Here is a 24,685-nt window from a genome sequence, read left to right on the forward strand (position 1 = left end):
ACGCTCTGCATGCGCGTGTATGAAAATGTTGGATCTGTAAGTGCGTGTTTATGTGTGTGTGCCATGCTGGAGCAGTATTGGTGGAGTTCACTCACATAGTCATGGAAAGCCTTGGCCTCGCTGGAATGTTCGCATGTCTCCCTCCGGTCCGGGGCGGCGCAGTACAGATCCCAGAATACACTGTGAACACGGGACAAGACAGCGACAACAGTGAGAAATCTACTAACAATTCGTGCATCTGGTGCAGACAGGCTTGTGCACAACACATGGAAGGATAAAACAAACATCGATGACGGCAAAAATTTGCATAAGTGATACACAAGCAGGAACGAAGTTAACAAGTGATCAAATATTCCTGTGAATTGATTTTATTTTTAACCTAAGTTTGTCGAACTTTGTACAATTCAGATAGAAACACATACCAAAATTAAACCAAGAAACCTTTACAGCTTTTTGCATCCTTAAGGTCTTTTCCGTGACGAAAATGAATTCATAAAGATTTAGAGATAACCTGCATTTACCTTTAGCCTCTTGTAAATATGAAATACACGAACAATAACTCAACTCAGACCAAGAAAAGTGTTGAAAATTTCTGCTTCAGGCATATTATAGTAATAATGCAGCATCAGTAGTGATAGTAATAGTAGCAATAGTCAAAACCGCAGTACTAGTTTTAACAAAAGCAATTTGAGTAGAAATAATAATTGTAGCAGAAATAATAGCTACATTAATAGTAATCTGTAATATTAGTAGTAATAGTAATTACATTAGGAGTAGTAATAATAATGTCAGCAGAAGTAGTTGTAGTTCTTATAGTACTTAATAGTTTCCATGATGATAGCAGAATTAATAATAGCAATATCAGCGGTATTAATTGTTGGTAACCGTGGTAATAACATCAATAGTAACAAACTGTGCTTCATATACTGTCATATGTAACAATGTAATCTTTGAAATACTTCTGAAAAGCAGAACACCTTAAACCTTAAACCCTCCTGCTTCCACACTTTAACAGTGTATGAAGCTCAAAGCCACAGGTACATTTTAGTTCATATCTTAAAAGTTTTACTTATTAAATCTGGAGTTTTACATCTCAGAAAGCTCATTAGAGTTCCCCCTTTCCTCCCACTTCAGAAACTTAGAGTGATCTCCAAAGAGCTGTTAGCATGAAGGACCTCCAGATGCTCCTCTCAACCTGCCCTGCCGACCTGCAGGTTACTGACCAATCAGCTCTGATTATGTTACTTACTGTCCAATCAGCCGTCCTCATATAATTTAACTAGAGCAGGTCCAGTCCTCCAGGGCAACAGGGGCCACAAGGTCCCACTCCAAATGGGCCCTTAATTACTGCACTGAAATTAAGTACTTGGTAAGGCAGTCCATATAAAGCAGATCTCCTTCCTCACCGTATTGATTTTGTGGACCATGCATTTGGAGATCTCAGGAGGGGACATTTTTGCAGTCTTTTAAAGGTGTAAATAAGCTGCTAGCTGTCTTATTTTTGTTGATGGAAAGGCGCCACCATAAAATTTGTCGAGAGAGAAGATATCAATTGCCCATAGTTATCAGAACGTGGCTCAGTCGCATTCTGCCCTATTTTTCAACAAAAATGAAGCCGATTTAAAATTTCCTTTTTTTGTTTTGATTTCTTTTTTACTATCTGAGGGCTTCAACAAGATAAAGGTGAAACAAAAGGTGGGATAAAATGAAAAACATGAATAAATATCCAATTTAAACCCTGTAGCACCTCATACCAACATCTCAAAAAAAAAAAGCTCAAATTGAAATGTGTCATTAAATTATTTAAACTTTTAGAAGAGAGTCATTGCCCTTGGGTGCTTAGTGCGCATCGGAGTACTTTCTAGACAACGGGGTGCGCTGAAGAACAGAGAGAGACCATGCATTGTGTGCTCTCCTGTCACTTCACAATAAAGTCAGCGTACATTATCATATCTATCGGTCGGCGTTAAAGAGATTGCTGCGCCGTCGGAGACGAGCTGCGGCAAGGAGGCGCGACCATCACAAATCCAATCGGCTTTCTGGGAAATGAAATGTGACTCGGGTTAGAGTTTGTTACGGGGAAGACACCACCGGGTCGGTGGTGCAGCGGGGGGGTAAGGTGATTTAACACCTCCTGCCCTGTGAAGTCGATAATATATTGCAATTTGAACAGCTGACCTGCGTGCCTCTGCGCCTCGCAGGGAAATCTCATACACGCCACGTCTCTGTAGCGTAATCTGAGGAAGAATCACTGTTAGGATGAGAGTAAACGTACAAACCGAGACTTTCATTATTCTGATATTATTTTGAGGTTGACATTTTTCTGCAGCGCTGGAATGGGGAGTGAGGCAGGTGAGAGGAAGTTCTGGCTGTGAGGATGAATCCAAAAGTTTTAATGCATCTTAAACTTTTCATATTTTCTTTTGTCACATTACAATCACAAACTTTATGTATTTAAGCAGCATTTTGTTTTATAGATCAGGACAAAAGTAGCACAGTTGTAAAGTGGAAGCAAAGTAGTGCGGCCTTTAAAAAAATGTTTCAAATGAAGAATCAGAAAATGCATATATTTTCGGCCTCCTCTACTTTGAGGCCATCCATCCATCCATCCATCCATCCATCCATCCATCCATCCATCCATCCATCCATCCATCCATCCATCCATCCATCCATCCATCCATCCATCCATCCATCCATCCATCCATTCATGCATCCGGAATCTGTATTTTCCGCAATGATTAATATCTAACGATCCTTGGAACGTAGATGAACTGGTAAATCAAGATCTTTGTGTTTTGGTTGAACTGCCTCAAGCTGTTTCTTCACTGCAGCTGACCTGAGCTGCGTCGGCATCACTGCAGATCTGTGATACCCCAACAAATAATCCAGCGCAACCAATTGGCGTTAGAAGTGCTCTAATTAGTCAATAGAGTCAAACTGTGTGCTCTCAGTGTAAACCCAGCTGCTCAGTGAAGCTTTGCAGACACGACCATCCACCTCTACCAACAGACTAAGGAAGAAACATAAAAAGGTCTGTGGTAACTCTAACGGGGATGCAGAAATCCACAGCTCAGCTGGAAGAATTTGAAAACAAGAACTATTAGTTGCTGCCCAAAAAAATCTGCAAAAGAAAAAAAAGCCATTGTTGGAAGAATGCCATAATAAATTGAGATGAGATCAAAACTTTCTGGTCTGTACCTCCAAAAACCTAAAAGGTCAATCCAAAGCAACGATGGCAGAGAGGAACAGCTACTACAAGGAAATATTGATTGATGAGCTGCAACATCTAATTTTACTTTCCGTGTTATTGGAAAGAAGGAACAGAAGGCATCGAAGGGGCGTTCGCCCGCTGCATCAGACCAGAACCGATCAGGGGGGGAGTTCAGTGTTCTGGTTCGTCAGTACATACGTTCATCAGAACCGGCTGGGGGGAAAAAAACGGCTTCTGGAGGTTGAGTAGTAAAACATCGATGTCACAGTGAAAAAATAGGTGTGGCAGCATCGTGCTGTGAGGATGCTCTGACTCAACACGGACGGGAAAGCTGATCAGAACTGGAGGTAAAATAGGAGGGGATGAAAACAACGCTGGAAGTAAACCTGCAAAAAAGACTGCAAAAATATGTATTTATCAAGCGATTTCTGTAATTGCGTGAGAATGCTTGTTGAAGGAGCTCCTTGTCAAAAAAATTATTTCTGTCAGTAGCTGGAACAGATAAGGTTATTTTCCTGCAGGATTACATTCAGGCAGGAAAGCAACACCAAGCATACGACCATAGTTCAAATGGTTTTGATCAAACAATATTCAAGTATTAAAATTAACTAAGCCTGATAGAAAATGTGAAAAAAACAACAACTTGAAAACTGATGATTTATCAAGACAATGTCAGTTTCTACAGATGTAAAACTGGTGGAAGAAACCCCTAAAGACTAGCAGATATAATCACAGAAAGCAATGACCGAGAGCATCCCACACTTTTCAAATGTATATTTTTCAAAAATAAATACTAAAAACTACAAATCCTTATCCCTCCACTTCACAACTAGGATCTGGTATTTGTGGGCGCATCACCTAAACTCCCATTAAAATTCAAGACAAGGGGGTTACTGATGCTTCTACAAGGCACATCGTACTCTATGAAGGGGCTGGAGCCTTTCAGCAAAAACCTGACAATCGCAGCACAATTTGGAGGGAAAACCTGTGTCAAAGTTGTTGTCACATCCTTTTAAAGAGACACTAATCTGTAGAAATTATCAGGGAAGTCAACATTCACAGTTAATTAGCACAAGCAATCAACAAGAAATCTGATACTCCTACACACCCTTGTAACAGCAACATTTCTATCCAATTATCTAATCATCTCAATCTAATCATCTCATCATGGGAAGCTCTTTATGGTCTTAAGGGAAGTAACTGGTGTTTGAGGCACACATCTCTGCTCCGAGGTTGGAAAGTTTAACTCCTCTTTACTTTGAAGTGCTACAGGAGAGATTTGAATCCAGCTCCTTTATTTAGATGAAAAGTGAGTATAAGATAGCTTCGCGAGTGCACACACACAAACACACACATGTGCACTTTGCTTCGAGGACAGAGGAGGAAGGGGATTAGCGTCCGTGCATCCAGGAGAAGACAATTACTCAAATGAAATGCCATGACGATAATTATTTGTAATTAACTGCGGCCTGTCAAAGCCAGCGGTAACAGTGCGCTTTTTTCCCCCCCATTATAATACGTAGAACAAACAAAGATAGAGAGGGAAAGCCGAACAGACGAGTCCATATGATAATCCCGTCTGTGTCAGCTGGTCAGTCAGCAGAAAGAGAAACAGACATTAAGAGGAAGGTGGAGACAGATGGAGATAAGGAGGCAGGCAGAGCATGAATGGAAGAAACAGTGAAATAAAATTACACAGAGCCAACGGAGCTCATCTTATCAGAACAGACTCTTCTTAATGGGACAGAAATGTTAGAATCAAAGCCAGGAGGTGGAGAAACACAACCTCTCCAATTTTTCTTGCAGCCCTGAACAGCAGACACTCTCCTGCCAGTATATAATATGCATTCATCAAGCAGGTGGAAGCAATAACAATACTGTAACATGAAACTATGGGGAACTACCATTACATTGTGGATAATAAAATCAGCAAATTACATCATTCAAGAGAACCACTGGCTCAAAATGAACAAACAAACGTTGGTGGATTTGTGGTTTTGTGCAGCTCTCAGACAAATATTACAAAAGAGCTAATTATTGTGGAAGCAGTTTATAAAAACAGACACAAAAGGTCACGCTTCAGGCTATTTATGGTATAATTGAATTGAATTAGCACTAATAAAGGATCGCTGCTGTAAGATCGGTCAAAGTGAGCTTAGACATACCTTGTTACATGTAGAACATGACATTGTCAGCTTCCTTTTTATTATTTTAGTATAAATCAACATTTAATCAAGATGAAATCTACACCACCCAAAGACAAGCTTCCATATATATTCACCCAGAGTCTTTATTTGCAGAACTTTGACCCCAACGTTAGGAAGCTGTAAAGATTTCAGGAAAGTTTGACAAAAGATTTTGCTCAAATTGAAGGTTTAACCCCCCAAACCTAAGACTTTTGAAACCTGTCAAAAATCTTCACAGTAGTGTGCCAATCCAATCATTTCTTGTGTCTCTTATTTTGTAATGTTTTTTTTTTAACTTTTTAATATTTGAAATCATAAAGTCACCCTGATTCTTTATCCACCTCTGTTTTTATTGTTAATTTACATTTATTCTATCTCCTCGACAGTCCCTTTGAGAACATTGTTGAGTGTCCAAGTATGCAATGAGGTCCAAGAACACAATATTATAATTGCACAAAGAATTGGGTTTAACTCAATTTGTAAAACAGCATTTATCACAAAAAAATTTTTGTGAAAGTGTTTGTGACAAATAAATTCATATGAATCTGGTGTTTTACAATTCTGGCAAGGATGAGTCTATTATTTAATTTTTTTTTTTTTGTTTATATTTGTGCTGTCTGGAGAAGAGGTTTAAGCCAATAGATTAATGACTGCAAAATGTTATTGAGAATTTTCTTGTAGAGATTATAATTAACAGACCTGAAGCCAGAATGGAGGCCCAGACCAACACACTGCCATGTTTGACTGTAGATGTGTGATGATCTTTAACAGAAATGCTTTCTTGGTTTCATGTTAGATTGGACACAGCTGGGTCTGGCTGCTGAAACTAAACCCATAGATCTGGTTAATTACATTTAACAATGTGGGGAATTTGCGACTATATTTGTTTGGCAAATTTTTTTTCCTTTAATGACTTAAATAATAATTTAAAAACAGTTTTTTTATATATATCATTCAGGTTCTCCGTCTGAGATTTACCCAAGAAATATAAGTACAAACAAAAATCTATAAAGAAACAATTCTTTTTTTTTCATAGAATTGTACAAAATGTTAAACTATTTGTACCTTTAGCTTCTCAAGAAAAAAAAAAAGATCAAGATATTTTCTGGATAATTGGACTTAATAAGAAGATATTACTGGAACGTTGTGAAGCTAGACCAGTCAGTGCTGATCTGAGATGGAATTACAATTATTAAAATTGCTTCTATTAAGAGTCTTGACAACAAAACACATGAAACTAAGAAGTATAAGGTCATAAATTAGTCAAGGAGGAAGTGATGGAGTCGAATTCTTCTGGAAGTAAAGAATGCTTTCTGCTGTCTCTGATCCTCAGATGTAGGAATTCCTGCTAGAGGCCATCAAAGTGAGATATCTACATAATGTTGTTGGCCTGTGGTTTATGGTGAAGGTGTGAGTGTTTACGGGGGCGGGGGTCAGAGGGTCAGGGGGAAGGGTGCTGAAGACTCAGAGGCCATCCAGTGAAAACTGGTTAAAGCGATCGATTCTGGGATAAAAAAGGAGACAACTAGCATCGGCCAATAGAGAGGCGGCTAATGACACAATCAACACCTGCAGCCTTCACTGAGCCCTTTCTTTATCCCTCCACCCATAACAACAGATGTGGATGAGTGACCCCCACCAGCACCCCCTCTCCCAAGGTCTCTCCACTTTTTTATCTCTTGTTGGACCCCCCTCCCCCTGCCAACCCCTTTACATCCACCCACCTTTACCGTCCTACAGGAAACAGTGATTCAGAAAAGAAAAAATCGAAAAGGCACACCAAGGAGCTCAAGAGGAGACAGTGGGGGTGGGGCCGAGGTGATGGTGGGGTCGGGGTCTTAGCTTTGGCTGTTTAACACAAAAGAGGCTGGAATGCAAAGAGTTAATCCGTTCGGGGGTCTCTCTCTTCCGCAAACAAAGGGACGGGCCTTCAGACAAAGGTTGAGGGAGGAGGAGCGGTGGGTGAGGGATGAGGGAGGTTGGTGGCTTTTCTGCCATCTGGAGCTTTTGTTTTGAGGGATGCTGGAGGTTGGAGGGGGGTGAGCTGGGTGGCACAAAGGTGGAAACGGGGGCTCCGCCTCCTGTCCTCCTCAAGCAGCCGACCCCTCCGCTCCCCAGACTCCACGCACAGCCAGGATGGAGTCTGGTCCACGTGCTCCCTGGCCCAGACAGACGCCCCTCAGCTAGGTCACACTGCACTGAAGAGTGCCCTCCATAGCCCAGATAATCATCTCCCTCCACTCGCAGGCCAGTGTCATCTCCCAACACCAATGAAATACATCAGTACAGTTACGACACACACTCAAGAGTGCTTGGTTTTCCTTTCTGCTTCCCACTTTCCCACAGCCACACGCACGCATACACACGGACGCCCTCTCGCTGGCTGCAGCAAAGTAGAGAGCAAACTAATGCTGCACTGTGTGTTTGCGAATGTCACTCCGTCAGTATGACTGGTGGCTGTCAGACTGAGAGAAGCCAGGCTCTTTAAGGGCCATTATGAGCCGTGTCAACAGGCTGCACAATCACAACACACACGGGGGCAGGAGAGGATGAATGAATGAAGCCGCATGTCCGGGTTTATTACACAGGGTTGGCCGGGGGGCTTTGGGGATGAGCGGAATAGCATGAATGACAAACAAAGCGAACCCTGTCAAAGCTCTTATCCCCTCTCCTCGGCTCTCGTGCTGCCTGGCTAAGGATCCAACCTGCCTGCCTCGCTGCCAGCCGGATTCTTTGTCTGCTCCAGTTCCTGTTCCTTTTTCTGTCCTGCCTGCTTTCTCCTCTCTCTGCCAAAAACTTATCTTTCAATCTGACAGATACATTTTCTACTCTCTGTTTTGCTCTCAGAAATCATCTGTTGACTGGAGCTGGACAATTTTCAGCCTGATCAACTCTGATTGATCAGAAATGTGTTTTCATACTGTAAGTAAAGGAGACCCAAAGTTAAATTATGTAATTTATTAAAGAGATGTATTTCCTGTTTAAGGTCTCTGATCACACAAATATGATCAGACTGTGCAACACTAACAAAGCCATGTAACAAGATAAGCTGGAGTGTTGATGTCAAACTGAAAATACAGATTTTAAACTCTCTCCAAGTTTTTTTTATTTGATGTTGATGAATGCTGCAAAGAGAAAAATAATAGTTTTATTCTGGTAGTATAAACTATCCTGGTGCAAAGGCAACCACTGGTCCATATCATCAACCTATAGTATGTTCACTTTTTCTTGTTCCCAAAAAGTTCTTTGAGCACATGTGTGGTGATTATTATTGCAATAAACACCAAATATTTTTCAAGCCATTGTTTACACCCACGCATCTGTGTGAATGTCTGACCCTGGACAGGTCAACGCTCCGTCACAGGGCAACACAAAAAAACATGCACACACATACACCGAAGTATAAATTAAAGAGGTAAAAAGGGTGAATTGCAATGACTCTCAAATCAAAAAGGAGAAGTTTTGCTTCAAAAAGTAAAACAGACATGTATATTTATCTGGGTCGTATAATTTCTGCAGTTCATTCAGACTGCAAGAGAGTGAGCGAGAGCAAATCTTTCAGCAGATAACAGAGAAAGTTGAACTGAAATTGACCATTTTGAACTTTCCATATCAGAGTTAATGTAAGAATCCACACAATCTATGTAAGACACAGAAAATCTACAGCTGTACTAATGGAAATGCGCTTATCGCTAATATAAGATGCTAATAACAGTTTAAGACGTTAATTCCGCAGTCATGCTTTGTTGGAATTGGCTAAATTCGACGCATTTAGCCGTATTTGTTGTTATTGTCAAAGCTTTTATAAAGACCAAGAATTCACAACAAAATTTCTGTCTGGTGCATTTTTTTTCTCCCACTCATGATGAGAATTTGTGTCAGTCTCTAAGTCCATTGAGACAGCTCTTCCAGGCTGACAGAAAAACACATTCCTCCATTTGTGCAGCATTAAATGATTCCACTGACTTATTTGAAGAGTCAGAAAAGACATAAACACACATCAGAGGCTTTGTTTTATGACACAGAGCTTAAGGTTGAAGTCTGTAAGTTCTGATGATGGGAGCAGAGGTTTTCCAGCCATGAGGCCAATACACAGTGACAGGGACAGGTGCATGAAAACCTTCTGCAAACAACAGCAGGCTTCGGCTGACTAACCCGCTCATGCAACCCCCCCTCCTCCCTAACATGGTCAGCAGTCAGAGCAATCACAGAGGATTGGACACAGGGGTTTTGGGAGTTTTTTCATAAAAGAAAATTTAGGCTGACAGTCAAAAACCAAAAGATGTACTCGTTTTACATTTTGTGACAGTAGTTTGAGTGATTTCCTGCATAAAGAGTGAATATAATGATAAGAAAACGACTTTAAATCCATTAGAGATCCATAAAGGGTTAGTCCTGACTATTTTGAGAAACCAACTATTCACATGCGCTCCACATCATCAGATGATTCTTAAACATTTCCACTCTCCTATACGTGTCCTCTATTCTCATTTGTAAGAAAGAAAGTAACAAATAGCACTTCTAAAAAGCTGTACTCTAGAGTTCGGGAATCAGACATGTAAACCGTATTTATACAAATGATGTGCACTAATTGCTAGAATCATGTCACTTTAAATTTGAATGAAAAGAAAGTCGAACTGAAATCCCATGGGACGTGAGTTGTTGCCGGAAGATTAGAGTCTGCATTTGAGTGAAAGCAGGAAGGAAAGCCAATAGAAGACTCAGTTTAATATTACTCTATTGTTGATGAAAGAAAAAAAACTTTTTTCCAAAAGTAGAGTAAGAGGCTGATCAGACTCCTCTCTTTTTTGGAATCGCCTACTAGTTCCTGTCTGTAAAGCAGCCGCCCTTTTTAAGACGAGGCTTGAAACTTTTCCTTTTGATGAGTTTAAAGGAGTTCTCGCCTGTCTTTGTTTGTACCTTGCTTAGACTGCTCAACAAAATGCTGACCACTTTTCCACACTCTGTTTTCTTCTGTTACACTCGATTGGTGAATTGTCTTTGAATTATGAGGGTCATTTTTGTCCGTATTTTCTATTAATAGAAGACACAGCAGACCTATTGCTTGTTTTTTTTTTCCTTCTATAGGACCAGTGACAAATCATTTTCTACCCTTGCGCTCCCTAAATAAATAAACTCAGTGTACACTGCAAAAGACACCAAATCTTATCAAGTATTTTTGTCTAGTTTCTAGTGCAAATATTTAAATACACTTGAAATAAGACAAAACTAATCTAAAAGTAACTTTTATTTAAGATATAAGAACTTCTTCTAAGTCTATAGTTCATATATAAAAAGTTCTAATTGTTTCACTTGTAACAAGTCATTTTTTCCATGCTGTAAGTGAAATAATCTCCCAGTGGAATCAGTGCTTTTTCATCAATATTAAGAAATTATTGACTTAAAATGAGTTACTACATCTTTCTTAAACGTTTCTTGTAAGTTTGTTCTGTTTTATTTCAAGTGTACTAAGATATTTGAACTAGAAACTAGACCAGAATACTTGCTATGATTTGTGTTTTTGCAGTGTAGGCTTTTTGTCTGCAGTGAAACACCTCTTCAGTGTTTCACTGCATTTCATTTCTCTCTGGACTGAACTATTAGAATAGCTTATATTTCCATTAGATCTGTGTATATTTAGCTTTTATAACTCCTGTCTTAGTACATCTGTGTTTTGTTTTTGTCTCTTCTCTGTCCTCTTAAACCTTAGACAGTCACAGGAGATGACTCATAAACTTCCTGTTTTTGAGTTTTGCTAAGAGTTAGTGTTAGTAGTCGTTGTAATGTGAATTTATAGCTAAAGCTATTCAGTTAACGTTTATCATTACAAGTGTGCCGTAGTGTAAAATGTGGTCTCTGTGCCACATTCACAGGAGGGGCTGGGGAGTTAGTGGGGTTCAGTCACAACAACCACAGTGATTGGAGGATGTGTCAGGGATTTTTGACATTAACTGAACTGTGAACACTTCATAGAGAGACGCCATGAAGAGAGCCCCAAATAACGGAGCTCAGTTGTCAATCAGGACATCAGGAGATGATGCAGTTGCTGTACCTGCAATTACTGCCTCCATTTCACTCATTCATTCAAACCTTTGAGATTACCTCCTTGGCATAAACATGAGATGTTTAAAACGAATCGTGTGTGTGGCCGAGCAAAGGAACAAAAGCGAGAGGATGAATGGACACATACCACCACCATGAGTGTAAAAATCCTGGCGGTTCCCCAAGTGTGATGTTCTTCTCCCATCGGATCTGTGAGATACAGGGAAAGAGAAAGAACATTCAGGGCAAGAGACAAAGGAGAAGAATGAAAAATTGGACACTGCAGCATGTTTTATTCATAATGTAACCATTTTGCTTAACGTTCCTCCCAACTTTAGGCTGACAGAGCGACACTCTGGGAGAAATAATCGGCCAGGGAGTGATCTATAGCGCAGAGCAGAAGAGTTCGTGGGTAAGACAGTGTGACTGTCTTGAAGCAGCAGTGCTCTCCGCTGCCCTCAGAAAACCAGCCAAGCTCCTGCCTGTATCTGGACTCCGAGATAAGATCCAATGAGAGATAGCCGACCAACTGCCTGCTGCACACCCGACCACTGACGTGGCTCCACACACAGCAAAGATTCAGGGCCTCTACATACAGTCTAAGAGCATGTGAAGACAGCATGACAGGGCCGAGATTTCTCTATTTTTTTTTTTTTCTATATGTGCTTTGTATCAAAAAAAAAGAAGAAAAAAACAGATACAAGCCCCAGGTTTCTATTAAAGTGTCTATCCTACAGATTTCCCCAGTGCCACTTATAATGATGTGATGTGCGGCGTGTTGTTGTGGGCCTGTTGATTTAATGCTGCTAAAGAGCTGAGTGCTGCACTGTGCAGGAGAGCAGAGTGCGGTGAAGTCCTCTCGGGGACCGGCGGCACATTGTGTGGATACTATAAACGTGAGTGAGTGCGTGCGCTTCCCGCTAGAGGAGGAACAGAGGCTAATTAAGGCCGAAGAGGCCTGGTTGATAGAGCGCTCATTAGATGAGCAGGTGTATCTGTGTGGGACCTTAAGTTTATCTGCAACTATAAAAGTCCCTAATCTATTAAAAACACATTTGTGATTGCTCACATGGGTATCACACTGTATAATTTTTCTTTAAAGTCTTGATGAAAGCATGTTATACAAACATTTCGATAGCAATTTGCCAGGCATCTGATGGCTCCCACTTGTCACTTCATACAAAGTGAGTTTGTATAATGACACAAAGTTGTGATTTCCTTTTCTGGATGAATGAGTACCTTCCTTCAAGTATCAGGAGGGGAAGCTGCACTTGAGAGGACAGTTACACATTTTACATATTTTGATGCACAAGAAGCAGGTGGCTCGGTCAGCAATGTCTCTCCACCAGCCTGCATCAACTAGACCAATGCTGTCTCTGCTGATGGATGGCAGCAATCTCAAGCACAATATTGATTTCAACAGCATTAACATATCTTTAGGTTTCACAACATTAAACCATTCTTGCACGTCCAGCTGCATTTACAATGATTGATATGGATATCCAAGGTAAAAACACTAACAGAAAAACATTGTTGTAGTTGTTACTAAGATACGTAAAGCTAGTTACCCTGCTACCTGTGCACACCTATTGAATCAGCTTGCATCAGTAGTCGTTACTGCAGTTGGTAAATCTGGGAAAATAAAATTAAAACTCAATTGTGGCCCATTCATCAGATCATATCTAAGCATAGGTATGCCAACTTTATATATCTGTGTCACCACAAGGTCAAATATTGCTACAGTCAATGAGTCAGTGTGTCAATAATGTCACTCCAACTTAAGACAGCAGGGATTGTTTATGGTCCCAAAAATTCAAGAGTAGAAATCTCTTGACTAGACTGTTTTTTAAATCAGCTTAAAAAACATCGCCAAAATAAAGTGTTTCCTATTAAAAAAGGACAATAAAAACCTGGTGTGCTGTTTTTAATGTTTTTTTTTTTTTCAGCACTTAAGACTTTTTACTTGAAAGTAATCTGACAGGCAGAGAGAAGAGGAGTAAAGAGATGCGGCAGTCAAACTCAGGACGGCCACTCTAACCACTGTGCCATATTGTAATGGTTTCTTTACTGGTCTCTGAAAATCAATCAGTGTGTTGCTGTTGTTCCGAAAAGTCCATGTTTATTGGAGATCATTGGTGCAGTTCTCAGCTGTGTCAGGATTGGGAATGTTACTTCTGCTGTCTGATCACGTCTCACAGTATAACTTAAAATTATAATGTTGTATAAAGTCCCCCAAGTTGTCAAGTCAATATTACCCAAATTCATCAAAAGAGGAGTTCATGCTTTTACGTTTTCAGGTGCTGATGTCAGTAAGTTATCTGGAGAATATAGCATCACATGAACGCACGTTGTTATAGAATAAATCCCGGGATATTTGAGTCGCGCTTGTGTTAAATCTGTATCAGTGGTGCACGTGTTTAGTTTTTAGTTTATCCACCATCTGAATGAGGCCCGATTTCTCAAAATGTCTAAAAATATAACACTCGGGTTTAGGTGAGAATCAATTTGTTTATGCAACAGAGTCAAAAGTATAGTGAAGTGATGCATTTGTAGTATTTCCATATGATCTAACGTCTTCCTATCCTACTAAAACAAAAGGGATAAATGCAATAGTATAATGAGGGTATTTAGTTAAAAACTTACCAGAAAGCCCCAAAATGCCCAGAAGTCCATGTAGTCATAACACAACATTGCAAACCTTTTCAAACAAATGGTAATACACTGGAAATATTTTAGAAAGCCTTAACAGTCTCAATAAATGGACACTGATGAATTCTCATGCTGTGCACTCACAGAAAGAGCAGCATTTGAGACAACTCCATCCAAAAGACTTAGTTTGAATACCATGTGTGTATGGGGACGCAATGTGAATTTGTGTGTGAATATGCAGTTTTAATTCAGATCTGTGTTTGTGTGCCTCTGGTTGCCTGCGACCCTGAATTCCACCCCTTTCCAGCAGCCCGACGATAAAACTTAAATCTCTGGGAGAAGATTCACCCGCAAGGCCTCTGAAATTATCAAAGCTTTCTGCAGCCTAACTGCTTTATCTCACACTGCTGCTCTCCCCCTCATACTCAGATTTGTGTTTTTCACACACACACACACACACACACACCCACGCACACACAGGCATATATATAAAATATCAAAACCATTTTTTGCTTCAAATTTGAAATGGCAGCGGTCTTCACAATGTTGTTGAGGTCAAAGGAGATTTTTTTGTCTGTTTTTTTTTTTTAATTATTATTCTTTAAATCAAAAATCTCAAAACATTTGAACCATTTTATACTTTTTGAAAGTTTTGTCAGAGGGGATAGACAAATGAAAGAATAATGCAACATTTTACACAACATTCTTGTTGTACTGTTGTAGAACAATAACATATTGATATTATTGAGAGTAACTGCAGTAAATTTATCTGATTGTGTTAAGCCTTTATTTGCCAGCTTTTCACTTTAAATTCTTATTTACTGAACAGGGTGCATATTAAAGTACACACTTAAGCAGAGCCTGGTGCAAGTACTTTTACCAACATCTGCTGCACTATATATATATATATAAAAAAGAAACAACATCTGCTGCATTGTGCTTTTTCAAACTGTATGATGGCTTCTGATTTGTGAAGCCATCATACAGTTTGAAGATAGGATGAAGATGTTTTTATATCACTCTTTATATTCTTACAATCAATAAATGTATCAACAAAAAGCACATTTTATATATATTTATGTCTATGTGATTACATTATTTCCAGTTACTAGAAGTAATTTTACCAAATAATTTGTTACTGTTTTTATCAATAACTACTTTTTACTTGTACTTGAGCAAAAGTATTTTGAAACAACACTACTTCTACTTGTTGACAATTTCTACTATTCCCATCACATATAGGTATGGAAGTGTGTTACTGCCTATCAATGCTAGTTTGATCTATTTTTGTGCAGATACAAGAACTGGCTAATTATATATTTTTAATGCATTTTGTCCAATTCCTTAAAATTCAATAAATTTACCAGGAGATAAAACATGTTTGACAACACATTTATATGAAATCTATTCATAATCATAAGCTCAAATAGTTACAACACCGTCCATGTCGCTCTGACCTGAGCTAACATGACGACGTGACAGACAAACATGTCATGGAATAAAGTGGCCAGAAGTCGACCTGCCTTTTCTTTCACTAGAAGTGAGCGTCTTCCACAGGGCTGAGTAAAGCCTGTATGCAAGAGACGTGTTCAGCTGCAGAAAGCCCGAACATGGAACCATTAGCAGGAAGGATGTCCATTAGGAAAAGGATGCAACACATTAGAGCCCTTACAACTTCTGCCAACTAGAGGCATTATAAGAGGCTAATATCTCCAGTAGACCTTGAGCAAATTGTTAGGATTGGCTTCAAACAATCAAGGTTTAACTTGGCTGCCATGGGCTTCCCTTATCAAACATCAAAACAGAACACAAACAACATGTCCTCATAATATATCTAATTACACAGTTTATGATTCCAAATTGAACCTAATATAGAGGGGTGGTTAATCATGTTAAGTAGACCAACCAATGTTTGTATTGTTTTGAACATAGAAACTGGTTAAAGTCCACTGTTGGCTGTAAGAAAGGTCAGCTGTGGTTCATAGAATAATTGCTGAACCCGGAAAGACCTACAATGTAAATTCCACTGGTTGTCGTACAATAGAAGGGGAATCACACTCATCCTTTTTAAACAGGAAGCTTCATTAGGAGGACATCTTACCTCTGACAGGAAGGTCTGTGCGGATTTCTGTGCGCCAACATGCAGTAGATACTCATAGACGTATAAAGCTAACCTGAAAAACAAAGAAGAGAGGAAAACAGGTTGTCACATTTTTGGTATCAGAATGTTTTTTGTTTTTTTTGACATCATTCTATAATTTAGAAATCATTGAAGGATTCACACTTATATTGTAGGATATAAGCAATGAAACAAGATGGTAAAACCTTTGAACCAATAGCAGGACCAAATCCTCACTGATCACGTGAAACGAAGCCGAGATAAACAAGACTTTTACCGTGCGAACATCGTATACATTGTGGCGAGGTTGTAAATGTGTGATGTAAGGCTCTTCAGCGAAGAGCTAAAAAGCTTTGGTGGCACTTGGCCATATCCCTGTGGTTTCAGGATGTCTGCTGTCGAGGCCGAGACACTGAAAACAAAACGATGTAGACACTCTGAGGAACACGGGACAAGGGAGAGAAGGAATGAGCTCGGACATGATACTCAGACATCACCCAGATCTACATCACTTGAGAATGTGAAATACCTGCATCCTTTTCAGGTCACACAATTATTTTTGGACATTGTGCATTAGATATGTTCGTCTTACTGGCATATTTGTTTTCCTGTGATTACGTTTTTATTATTTCAAGGTTGACACTAACCAGGTAACATCATTTCACAAAATTCAATTAAGCAAAAACAAGAGTTGTAACACTGCTCCGATCTTACAACACAAGAAAATGTTAGATGTGAAGTTCACAAAAAATAGAGAAGATATACAAAATTCTCAAAATTTCCACGATTTCCACGTATCACGAACACTGTTTCCAGTAGGATCCTGGTAGATGAAGTGGAGATATTTGTTTCTGCTGCTTTACCATTTGTATAAACAACTGAACCAGGTTGGAAATTACCAAAGAAAGAAAAACCTCCCTCTTAGGAGGGCAGAACTTTTAATGGTACTCAAAACCTATGTGTTAAGGATTTTTGATTTTAACTTCAGATGTTGGTAAACAATGATGTCAGTAACGCGTTACTGACGTCAGACCACTTTTTTCAGTAACGCGTAATCTAACGGGTTGCTATTTCAAATCCAGTAGTCAGACTACAGTTACTCATCGAAAGCACTTTGCATTACTGTGCGTTGCAAATTTCCTTTGTAATTAAGTTTAATTTCCTCTACGCGTCTTGGGGAGTGACCGCCATTTCTATGCGACAGTATCAGCAGCGACAGAAACATAAACCATGGTTTATCGTTTCCCGGATGATCCGTCCCGCTGTGTCTTTGATAATGTCAAGTCAATATATTTGCTGTGACTGACGTCAAGCTTCGCGTTGCGCTCCAGAAAACTGCAAATATCGAGGCTAATATGAACAGCGCAATGAACGTGAATACAGCCACGAACGAACGTGTCCGTAAAGTTGTGCAATTAAACAACATTATAATTATTAATATTAAGATAAGTGTCCCAAATCTGTGCAGCGGGGCATCTGAGTTGTGGAGCGGCAGGAGAAGCTCTGTGCGCTGCGCTCTGACCACAAAACGCAGGGGCATGACGCAGAACCTGGACGATGAGGCGAGGGCTGGGTGGTCAAACATCATATGTATAGTTTTCCAGACAATACTGGAAAACACGCGCAAATTACTAAAGTTTTTTTGTACTGTTGTAACAATTAAGCAATCTCCCCTTCAGTTCAACCATATAAGTGGAGATACATTGTTGATGTTCCCTTTATAAAATAATTTACAATTAAGTTTTAGCATAGATCAGTTATGCTAAAATTGATTATGCTAAGGTGGCGGAGCGTTGTTGTTAGCAGCTGCTGAAAGTAACTAAACTCATATCAAGTAATCAGTAATCTAAGTTACTTTTTCTAGGAGTGATCAGTAATCCGATTAAAGTTACTTTTGCAAAGTAACTATGCCATCACTGTTGATAAACTCCAATAGAAAACAAACAACACAGGGGAAACCAAAGGTTAAGGGTTATTAATTACTAACTTCTGGCGGTTAAAGAGTCAGGGTAGCATTATAGAAACAAACTATGTAATAAATCTCTTGTATGACAATCATGGCAGCAAATCGAAAGATTGTAAATGAAAAAGGCAGACGAAATTTGACAGACAAGTGAGTAGTCTTCTAGGTAGATTGTAAATGTTCGTGTTTAGTACAAAAGGCGTTCTTTTTGTTGTGCAAAAGGATTGTCCGCAAAACATGCTGCAACATGCTCAAGCATCACATCATTAGAGTCTATGGCATGTGGTCTCATGTGTGGAAAAAAACAATCATTTATGTCAAAGACTATGAGATCTGATTAAAAGTTTCCAGAGTTGAGGGAACAGAGACTCATCCGGTCAACCAGGCGTTCTTTGAGCTGCTCACAAGTGATCACAAACAGTGTGAACGGAGCCAAAGACTTGCTGGCTGACTAAACTTTGCTATGTTGTTTTTTTTATTATACTAAGTAAAATCAAAGCATTGGGGCTCTAACAGTAAGAAAGGACATGCAAATTGCACACATTAAGCCCCTTTCAGCCTTCTGAATGAAATTCAGATCTGTCTTGCTGTGAGGTGTAATCACACAGGGTAATGGTGAAAATTGGTGCTGAGATGAAAAATAACGTAACTTTTCTTTAGACCTGCAAGGTAGAAAGATTTTTCTTTTCTGTAACACCATTTAATGTTAAAAATTTTAAAAAGGCAAACATTAGAGACAAAAGCTTAGATAATCTTTGAATTGTTTAATTTTCTGTTGGATTCAAAACTGTTATTTCTATTAAGGACGCTAAAAAACAATTTGTTTTCCTTCACAATAAATGTAATATTGCAGCTGACCATCAGGGGGCTCGATTCAAACCAATACAATTGTCAATTTTGCTTACAATACTCAAGGTTTCTTTATCTGTCCTTGGACAGCTCCCAGTCGGCTCTTCTGGCCAACTCTTCCCTGCTGTTGAAGAAGCTAACCGTAACCTCCAGGCTACAAAGACCTTTAGACTTCAGGCAATGATTCCCGAATCTCCAGCACCAACCTCTGAGCATCCAACAATGTCTTGAGATTCTGGAGGTGGCAAATATCTCTACCCAAAGGGTAAATCAACTCCAAAAAATAGGCTGGATGAAAGCTGTCGTCTGCTGCTGGCTGCGGCCAATGGCACTCCCATCAAAACTAGCTAACGAACAAACTAACTCACTCTGGAGTCTTTTAATACAGGTTAATTAGTTGCATCCTAACTACAATGAATGATTCCTAGCATCACTTTTAAAACCTTAATTGTTATCTGTAATTGAAAACACTCAATCCTGTACTGTTCAATTATAATATAAACATTTACTGTCGTTATCTTTTTCTTTTCGCTTGTTTATCTTGCTGATCTGTTATTGGCAGAGAGTTTATGAAGGGACTTATAATGAAGCTGGTATATAAATGCAAACCCTCCTTCTCCAGGAGAACAAATTGTTACTTTCTCTCAGCAGCTGACTCATTCCTGTTACTTGTCACTGCCTTTGCCTTATTAGTGCACATCACACAGTCACCAGAAGGGATCTTGACAAGTATAGCTGGCCCAGACTTCAGAAAGCTCAAGGCTATCATCCCAAGCAACTCAAATACTGGCGCCTACATTTAACTGAACTTTACAGATCCAGACAAAACTGCATCATTCTCTTCAAACAATCGAGGACAAAAGATGTACTTGCACTGAAGCAATCAGTCAACTAAATAGGTTTACAATATGTACAGACACAAATTTCCAGATTTCAGCAGAGCTGCTATGTTTTTGTCTGTAATGAACAATTATTTTTATACGGATCACACGCAGTCAGGCCAGCACAGACACAGAGATATGTTGTTTGGGCTGACGATGCTGAGTGAATCAATATTGAACTAGGCCAACAGTTGAGCAACCAGATTTTTTAAGCTTTGGATAATCAGAATTGAATGCAACTAAGTGGCATGAACGGACATCCATCTGCTAAAAGGAAAACAATTTGTTGCAGCTGATCCATACCAGCTTAAGCTCACAACAAACAGAAAACAGCATCACAAGCTTTTCTCTGTTTTAAAACCATATAAGCATCCGTTTTTCTGTTGCACTCTAGCACATGCAAACTAAATAAGATTTAGTTGAAAATTAATCATCATTAGTTACTGTTTTTATTATTATGGTATAACACTGTATATTATTTTAAACACTAAATCTTTCTCCAAATATACATAATTTCATAAGTAAGGATTAGAAATGGGTTAAATCTGTCAACATGACAAAACTTACTCTTACAAAAATAACAAATATGACTTAAAACTATTCTTTAGCACGCAGAGGAGGTCAAACAGCCTCTTGAGAGATGTGACTGAACTAAAACAGGGTTCATTCAGTCATGAGTGAAACTAAAAAACGAACCAAATGTTTCTGTTTAACCACTTGATTAACATGTAATAATGGAGTCCACTGTTTGATCACCACATCAAATTTGGTGATCAAATCACAGAAATTCTGCTGTGACGTTTTTTTGGATGTGTTGAATATTTCACTTTATCAGTGCTGCAGCATTGCAACTGTAACTGTGAATTATCTTTGAGGCTATGCTATGCCGTCTGCATTGATGAAGATTCACTCACTTCCACATGCCGGATGCTAGAAACTTCGAATAAAATGTGCAATTTGATCGACTTTATGACTAATTTGGCTAATCACCGTCTTGCCACTCAGGACTCTTAAAGAGGATTTCAATTTCATTCCCAGATGGTTAGTTGGTAATGACAATAAAATCAAAATTAACAATAAAACACATACTTTTAAGCAGCAGTTATGTATGTTCCACGTGAAGCCCCTTCCTCTGGATTTGAGAGCAGTTTTCGGTGAGACACGAATGTGGAACAGAGAAATTGCTGCACTTAGCTACATCTTTAGATGAAGACTAAGGAAAACAACAAGCTGAAAAGAAACAAACTAAAATGAAAATCTCCATTAAATTGCTTAATTGTACTGGTAACCATGCCCTTTTTATTGCCCTTTTAACTTTCTCGCAGCATGAGGTAAAGGATATGTGCTGACTGGGCTCCCCTTCAGCTTAAGAGATGCCAGGACCAGAGGGAGCAGCATCAGGGAAACAGGGGCCAGTTGTTTATTTTGCCAGTCCTCCACATAATGTATGACATAATTTCATCTTGCTTTCTTTTTCACATTAATTTAGTGATATATAGTAATGTGAAAAAGGAAAAAAAAAAAAAAACTAAGGACACCTCTCAGTTTGTTCTTTATGGAAAAAATTGCTGATTTAAAAAAAAGGAAAGTGGGAAGGGAAGTGAAATAATTGCACTCATGCAACAAAAAATAAGGGCAATTATTTTACTTATTAAACAAAACTGAGAAAATGTTAGGGTGCCATTCCTATCACTAACTGGAGTTACAACCTTTAGCTGAAAAAACTTCAGTGATACACTCCTTATAGTCCTTGACATGCCTCAGGGGCCAACACGGGTTTCTTGCCGTGTTCAGCTCATTTCAAGTCGATCTGCATCATCTCAAGGAAATCAACATCTGGTCTTTGACCCGGTCCAGGAGTTACTGATACAGTTTATGTCGAGTTGAAGGGTCCACTAATGTTTTGGCTTTTATTTTTTTATACAAATAATGTGATAATTTCCTCAAGCAACGTGTGATACATGATGTGATTCATGACGAGCTCTTCGAGGGTGAGCTGATCAGAGCCCGCTTCAGCAAAATATCCCCAAACATAATGGTTCCACCTTCAAAGTTTGATTTTACGGAACATATTACTTAGCTCAGGTCAAACATATCAATTCTTTTTCCTAGTGTTTAAATAATTATATCTAACACTAATATGTCCAAAGACCATTATCCCAGAACGTCAGCTCTTTAGTTTGCCTTTGTTTAAACTTAGTCTGGCCGTCATGTTTGCTTAGAGAGTAACAGTTTCATCCCTGCACTCCTCCTTGGAAAGTCAAACATGTGCAGTCGTTTTTTTAAATTGTAGAGACGCGTTTTTGTTTCAAGGGGTCTGTAGGAGGTCTGGTGTTGACATTATAAGGTTTTTAAGATTTCTTTTAATATATGGCGTCCTTTTTTTTTTCTCAAAAGTCTGTATTTTTATTTAAAGTTGTTTATTTACTTCTGAATTTTCCAGGCACACAGCAGCGGGGTTTTTATGCACCTCACATTACTAATGAATTGTTGACATGTTATTTCGCCTCAAGTTGTTTTAATATCTTTATATTATGAAACAGTATTCAGTAAGGGTTACTGCTGCCACTCGCATGCACTGGAAGCAGAACAGTCAAACAACTTGATGCATTTTCTCTGTTCAGTAGTGTTAAAGAAAACACATGTAAGAAGTGCGCCAGCATACTGACTTAATATTTCTTAAAACAGTCCCTTCCATTTAAGGACTTTTTTTTCCCCCTGTTGCATTCACACGTTCTGTTTCCATTGTGTCAGGCTGAGCAGTTCACATGGCAGTGACGTTATGGTGAAAGCAGGGGGAGTCCACCGCTGTAATGTGTAAAATTGAGCCCCTATTTGCGGTGTGAAACACCCAGCATCAAGCGTCAGTTCCTATATATCCCCCTCTTTTTTTTTTTTTTTTGCACCGTACAGGATCGCACAGAGATTCCCAGGAGTTCTGCGGCAATGAAATTTTCATGGCGGAGGCCGGTGTGATCTGAGGGGCGCTGCGCACCAGCGATGGGCACCTGCCCCGGCTGCGATGCATTATTTAAAAACACTCATTCAATCCAGGCTTCAGGGGACACCTTTTGTTACTCTGTCAGAAGCAGTAAGTGTAACTCTGCAGAACAGGTACTTCCATGCAAGCCGATGATGCAGTTTTCTAAAAGAAGCATGCTCAGTACGACAGGTGTGTGTAAGAAGGATACCGAATCGGCGACTGGTTCTTTTCTCCTCTTTGGACACCAGAAAACTAAATTCCTCTTTAGTGACCCCGCTGCTGCTTACACGTGTCACTCAGGAATAAAAGATGAGATGCTTACGAGACAAACCACACATGGCCTTCTTCTCTGTGTCTCCTATTTCCTCTCCTCTGGCTTTCACCGTCTCACTGATGAAATGCAGCAAAGGAAAACTCTGATGCAAATCATACGCCGGGAAGTGGGAGATCAGACTGAGTGGGAGGAGGCTCGTTTGACCTGTAACTGACTCAACATCACAGCCCATGATAGTAGGTTCACTGAACATCTGTCTGTCATGCTCTTTCAACTGCAGAATCATTTGCATCTATTTTTACTCCATACTCATTGAGCAGGATTGTAGCCAGAGGACAGGGGAAAAAATGTCTACAAGCCCCTTTGTGATTTTCGTTTTTTTTTTTTTTTTTTAGCTCTTCCTTTTCATTCAAGCGGAACAGCACTTTGTTTCACATCTATTCATCAAGAAGATTTCTCCGCCTGCCTCGTCCTGAGGAGCAAAACCTGACATTTAGCCCCAGGCTGTCCCAGCCAGCCTTCCCTTTCCTTCACTTGCCCCCAGAGACACGGGCATCCCAGCTGAGTTTAGCCAGCTAAAGCCCAGACAGTTAGAAAATTAACTTTCATGTCCTGATTTGAATAATTCAGCAGTGATCACAGTACCAGAATGAGGTAAAAAGTGCAAAGAGGTGATGAAGGAAAAAGAAGCTGATCTAGTTTTTGAGACAAGAAAGAAATATACAACGCCAAACACAACTAATCATTGATTTTATATATATATATACATTTTGTTGCATTTTAAACCCAAACTTCAAAGCGTTTCATGTGACAAACCAGCACAAACATAGCAGGTAATATGTAAATGTATTCAATCTTCTTTAATCTGTTGACCCTAAACCCCATATCACTTCAGAAGTCGCCAAATTAGCCTCCCAACACGTTTCCTTCTAGTGCTGCCCTGTTTTTAACTCTGAGCAGCTTCCTTGACTGCAAAAACACAAAGTCTTGGTTTAGTTTCTAGTGTAAATATCTTATAACACTTACAATAAGACAATGTAATTTAAAAGTAACTTTTCAGCAAGATACAGATATAGAAGTAAATAATTCCTTAATATTGATGAAAAAGTACTTGTTCTATTGGCAGACAAATTAACTTATAACTGGGAAAAATGCCTTGTTATAAGTTAAATTAACTTGTCAAGTACTTTTTCATCAATATTAAGAAATTATTTACTTAAAACAAGCTTCTATATCTTGCTAAAGACTTATTTAGTTCGTTTTATCTTATTTCAAGTTAAGACATTTGTTAAGTCATCTAAGACATTTGCTGTAGAAACTAAAACCAAAAATACTTTGTAAGATTTTGTGTTTTTGCAGTGTTGTCCATGTGGAAGAAAAGCAACATGATGACGCCACAACATGACTCCCTGTAGGGATGGTATGGGCTGACATGCGGTGCAAGTTTTCTGGAACATTTGGGAGGAAGTTCGGTTTTAGTCACAGCCGACCACAGCACTTTCTTCCACATGTTTGTGGTAAGCTACAA

General features: G+C 39.3%; 1 protein-coding gene across 4 annotated transcripts in view; it reads right to left on the minus strand.

The window, feature by feature from the left end:
• ssbp4 (single stranded DNA binding protein 4) overlaps positions 1–24,685 on the minus strand; it is a 104,714-nt gene that overhangs the window by 72,938 nt on the left and 7,091 nt on the right. For all 4 annotated transcript variants that reach the window (XM_044129335.1, XM_044129337.1, XM_044129334.1 and 1 more), the window contains exons 2-4: positions 16,190–16,262; positions 11,588–11,649; positions 96–180 (exon numbers count right to left, since the gene is read on the minus strand). In XM_044129335.1, coding sequence (XP_043985270.1) covers positions 96–180; positions 11,588–11,649; positions 16,190–16,262 — 220 coding nt within the window. The remainder of the gene's footprint in view (positions 1–95; positions 181–11,587; positions 11,650–16,189; positions 16,263–24,685) is intronic.

Source organism: Gambusia affinis, linkage group LG10 (assembly GCF_019740435.1).
Source record: "Gambusia affinis linkage group LG10, SWU_Gaff_1.0, whole genome shotgun sequence".
Classification (NCBI taxonomy): domain Eukaryota; kingdom Metazoa; phylum Chordata; class Actinopteri; order Cyprinodontiformes; family Poeciliidae; genus Gambusia; species Gambusia affinis.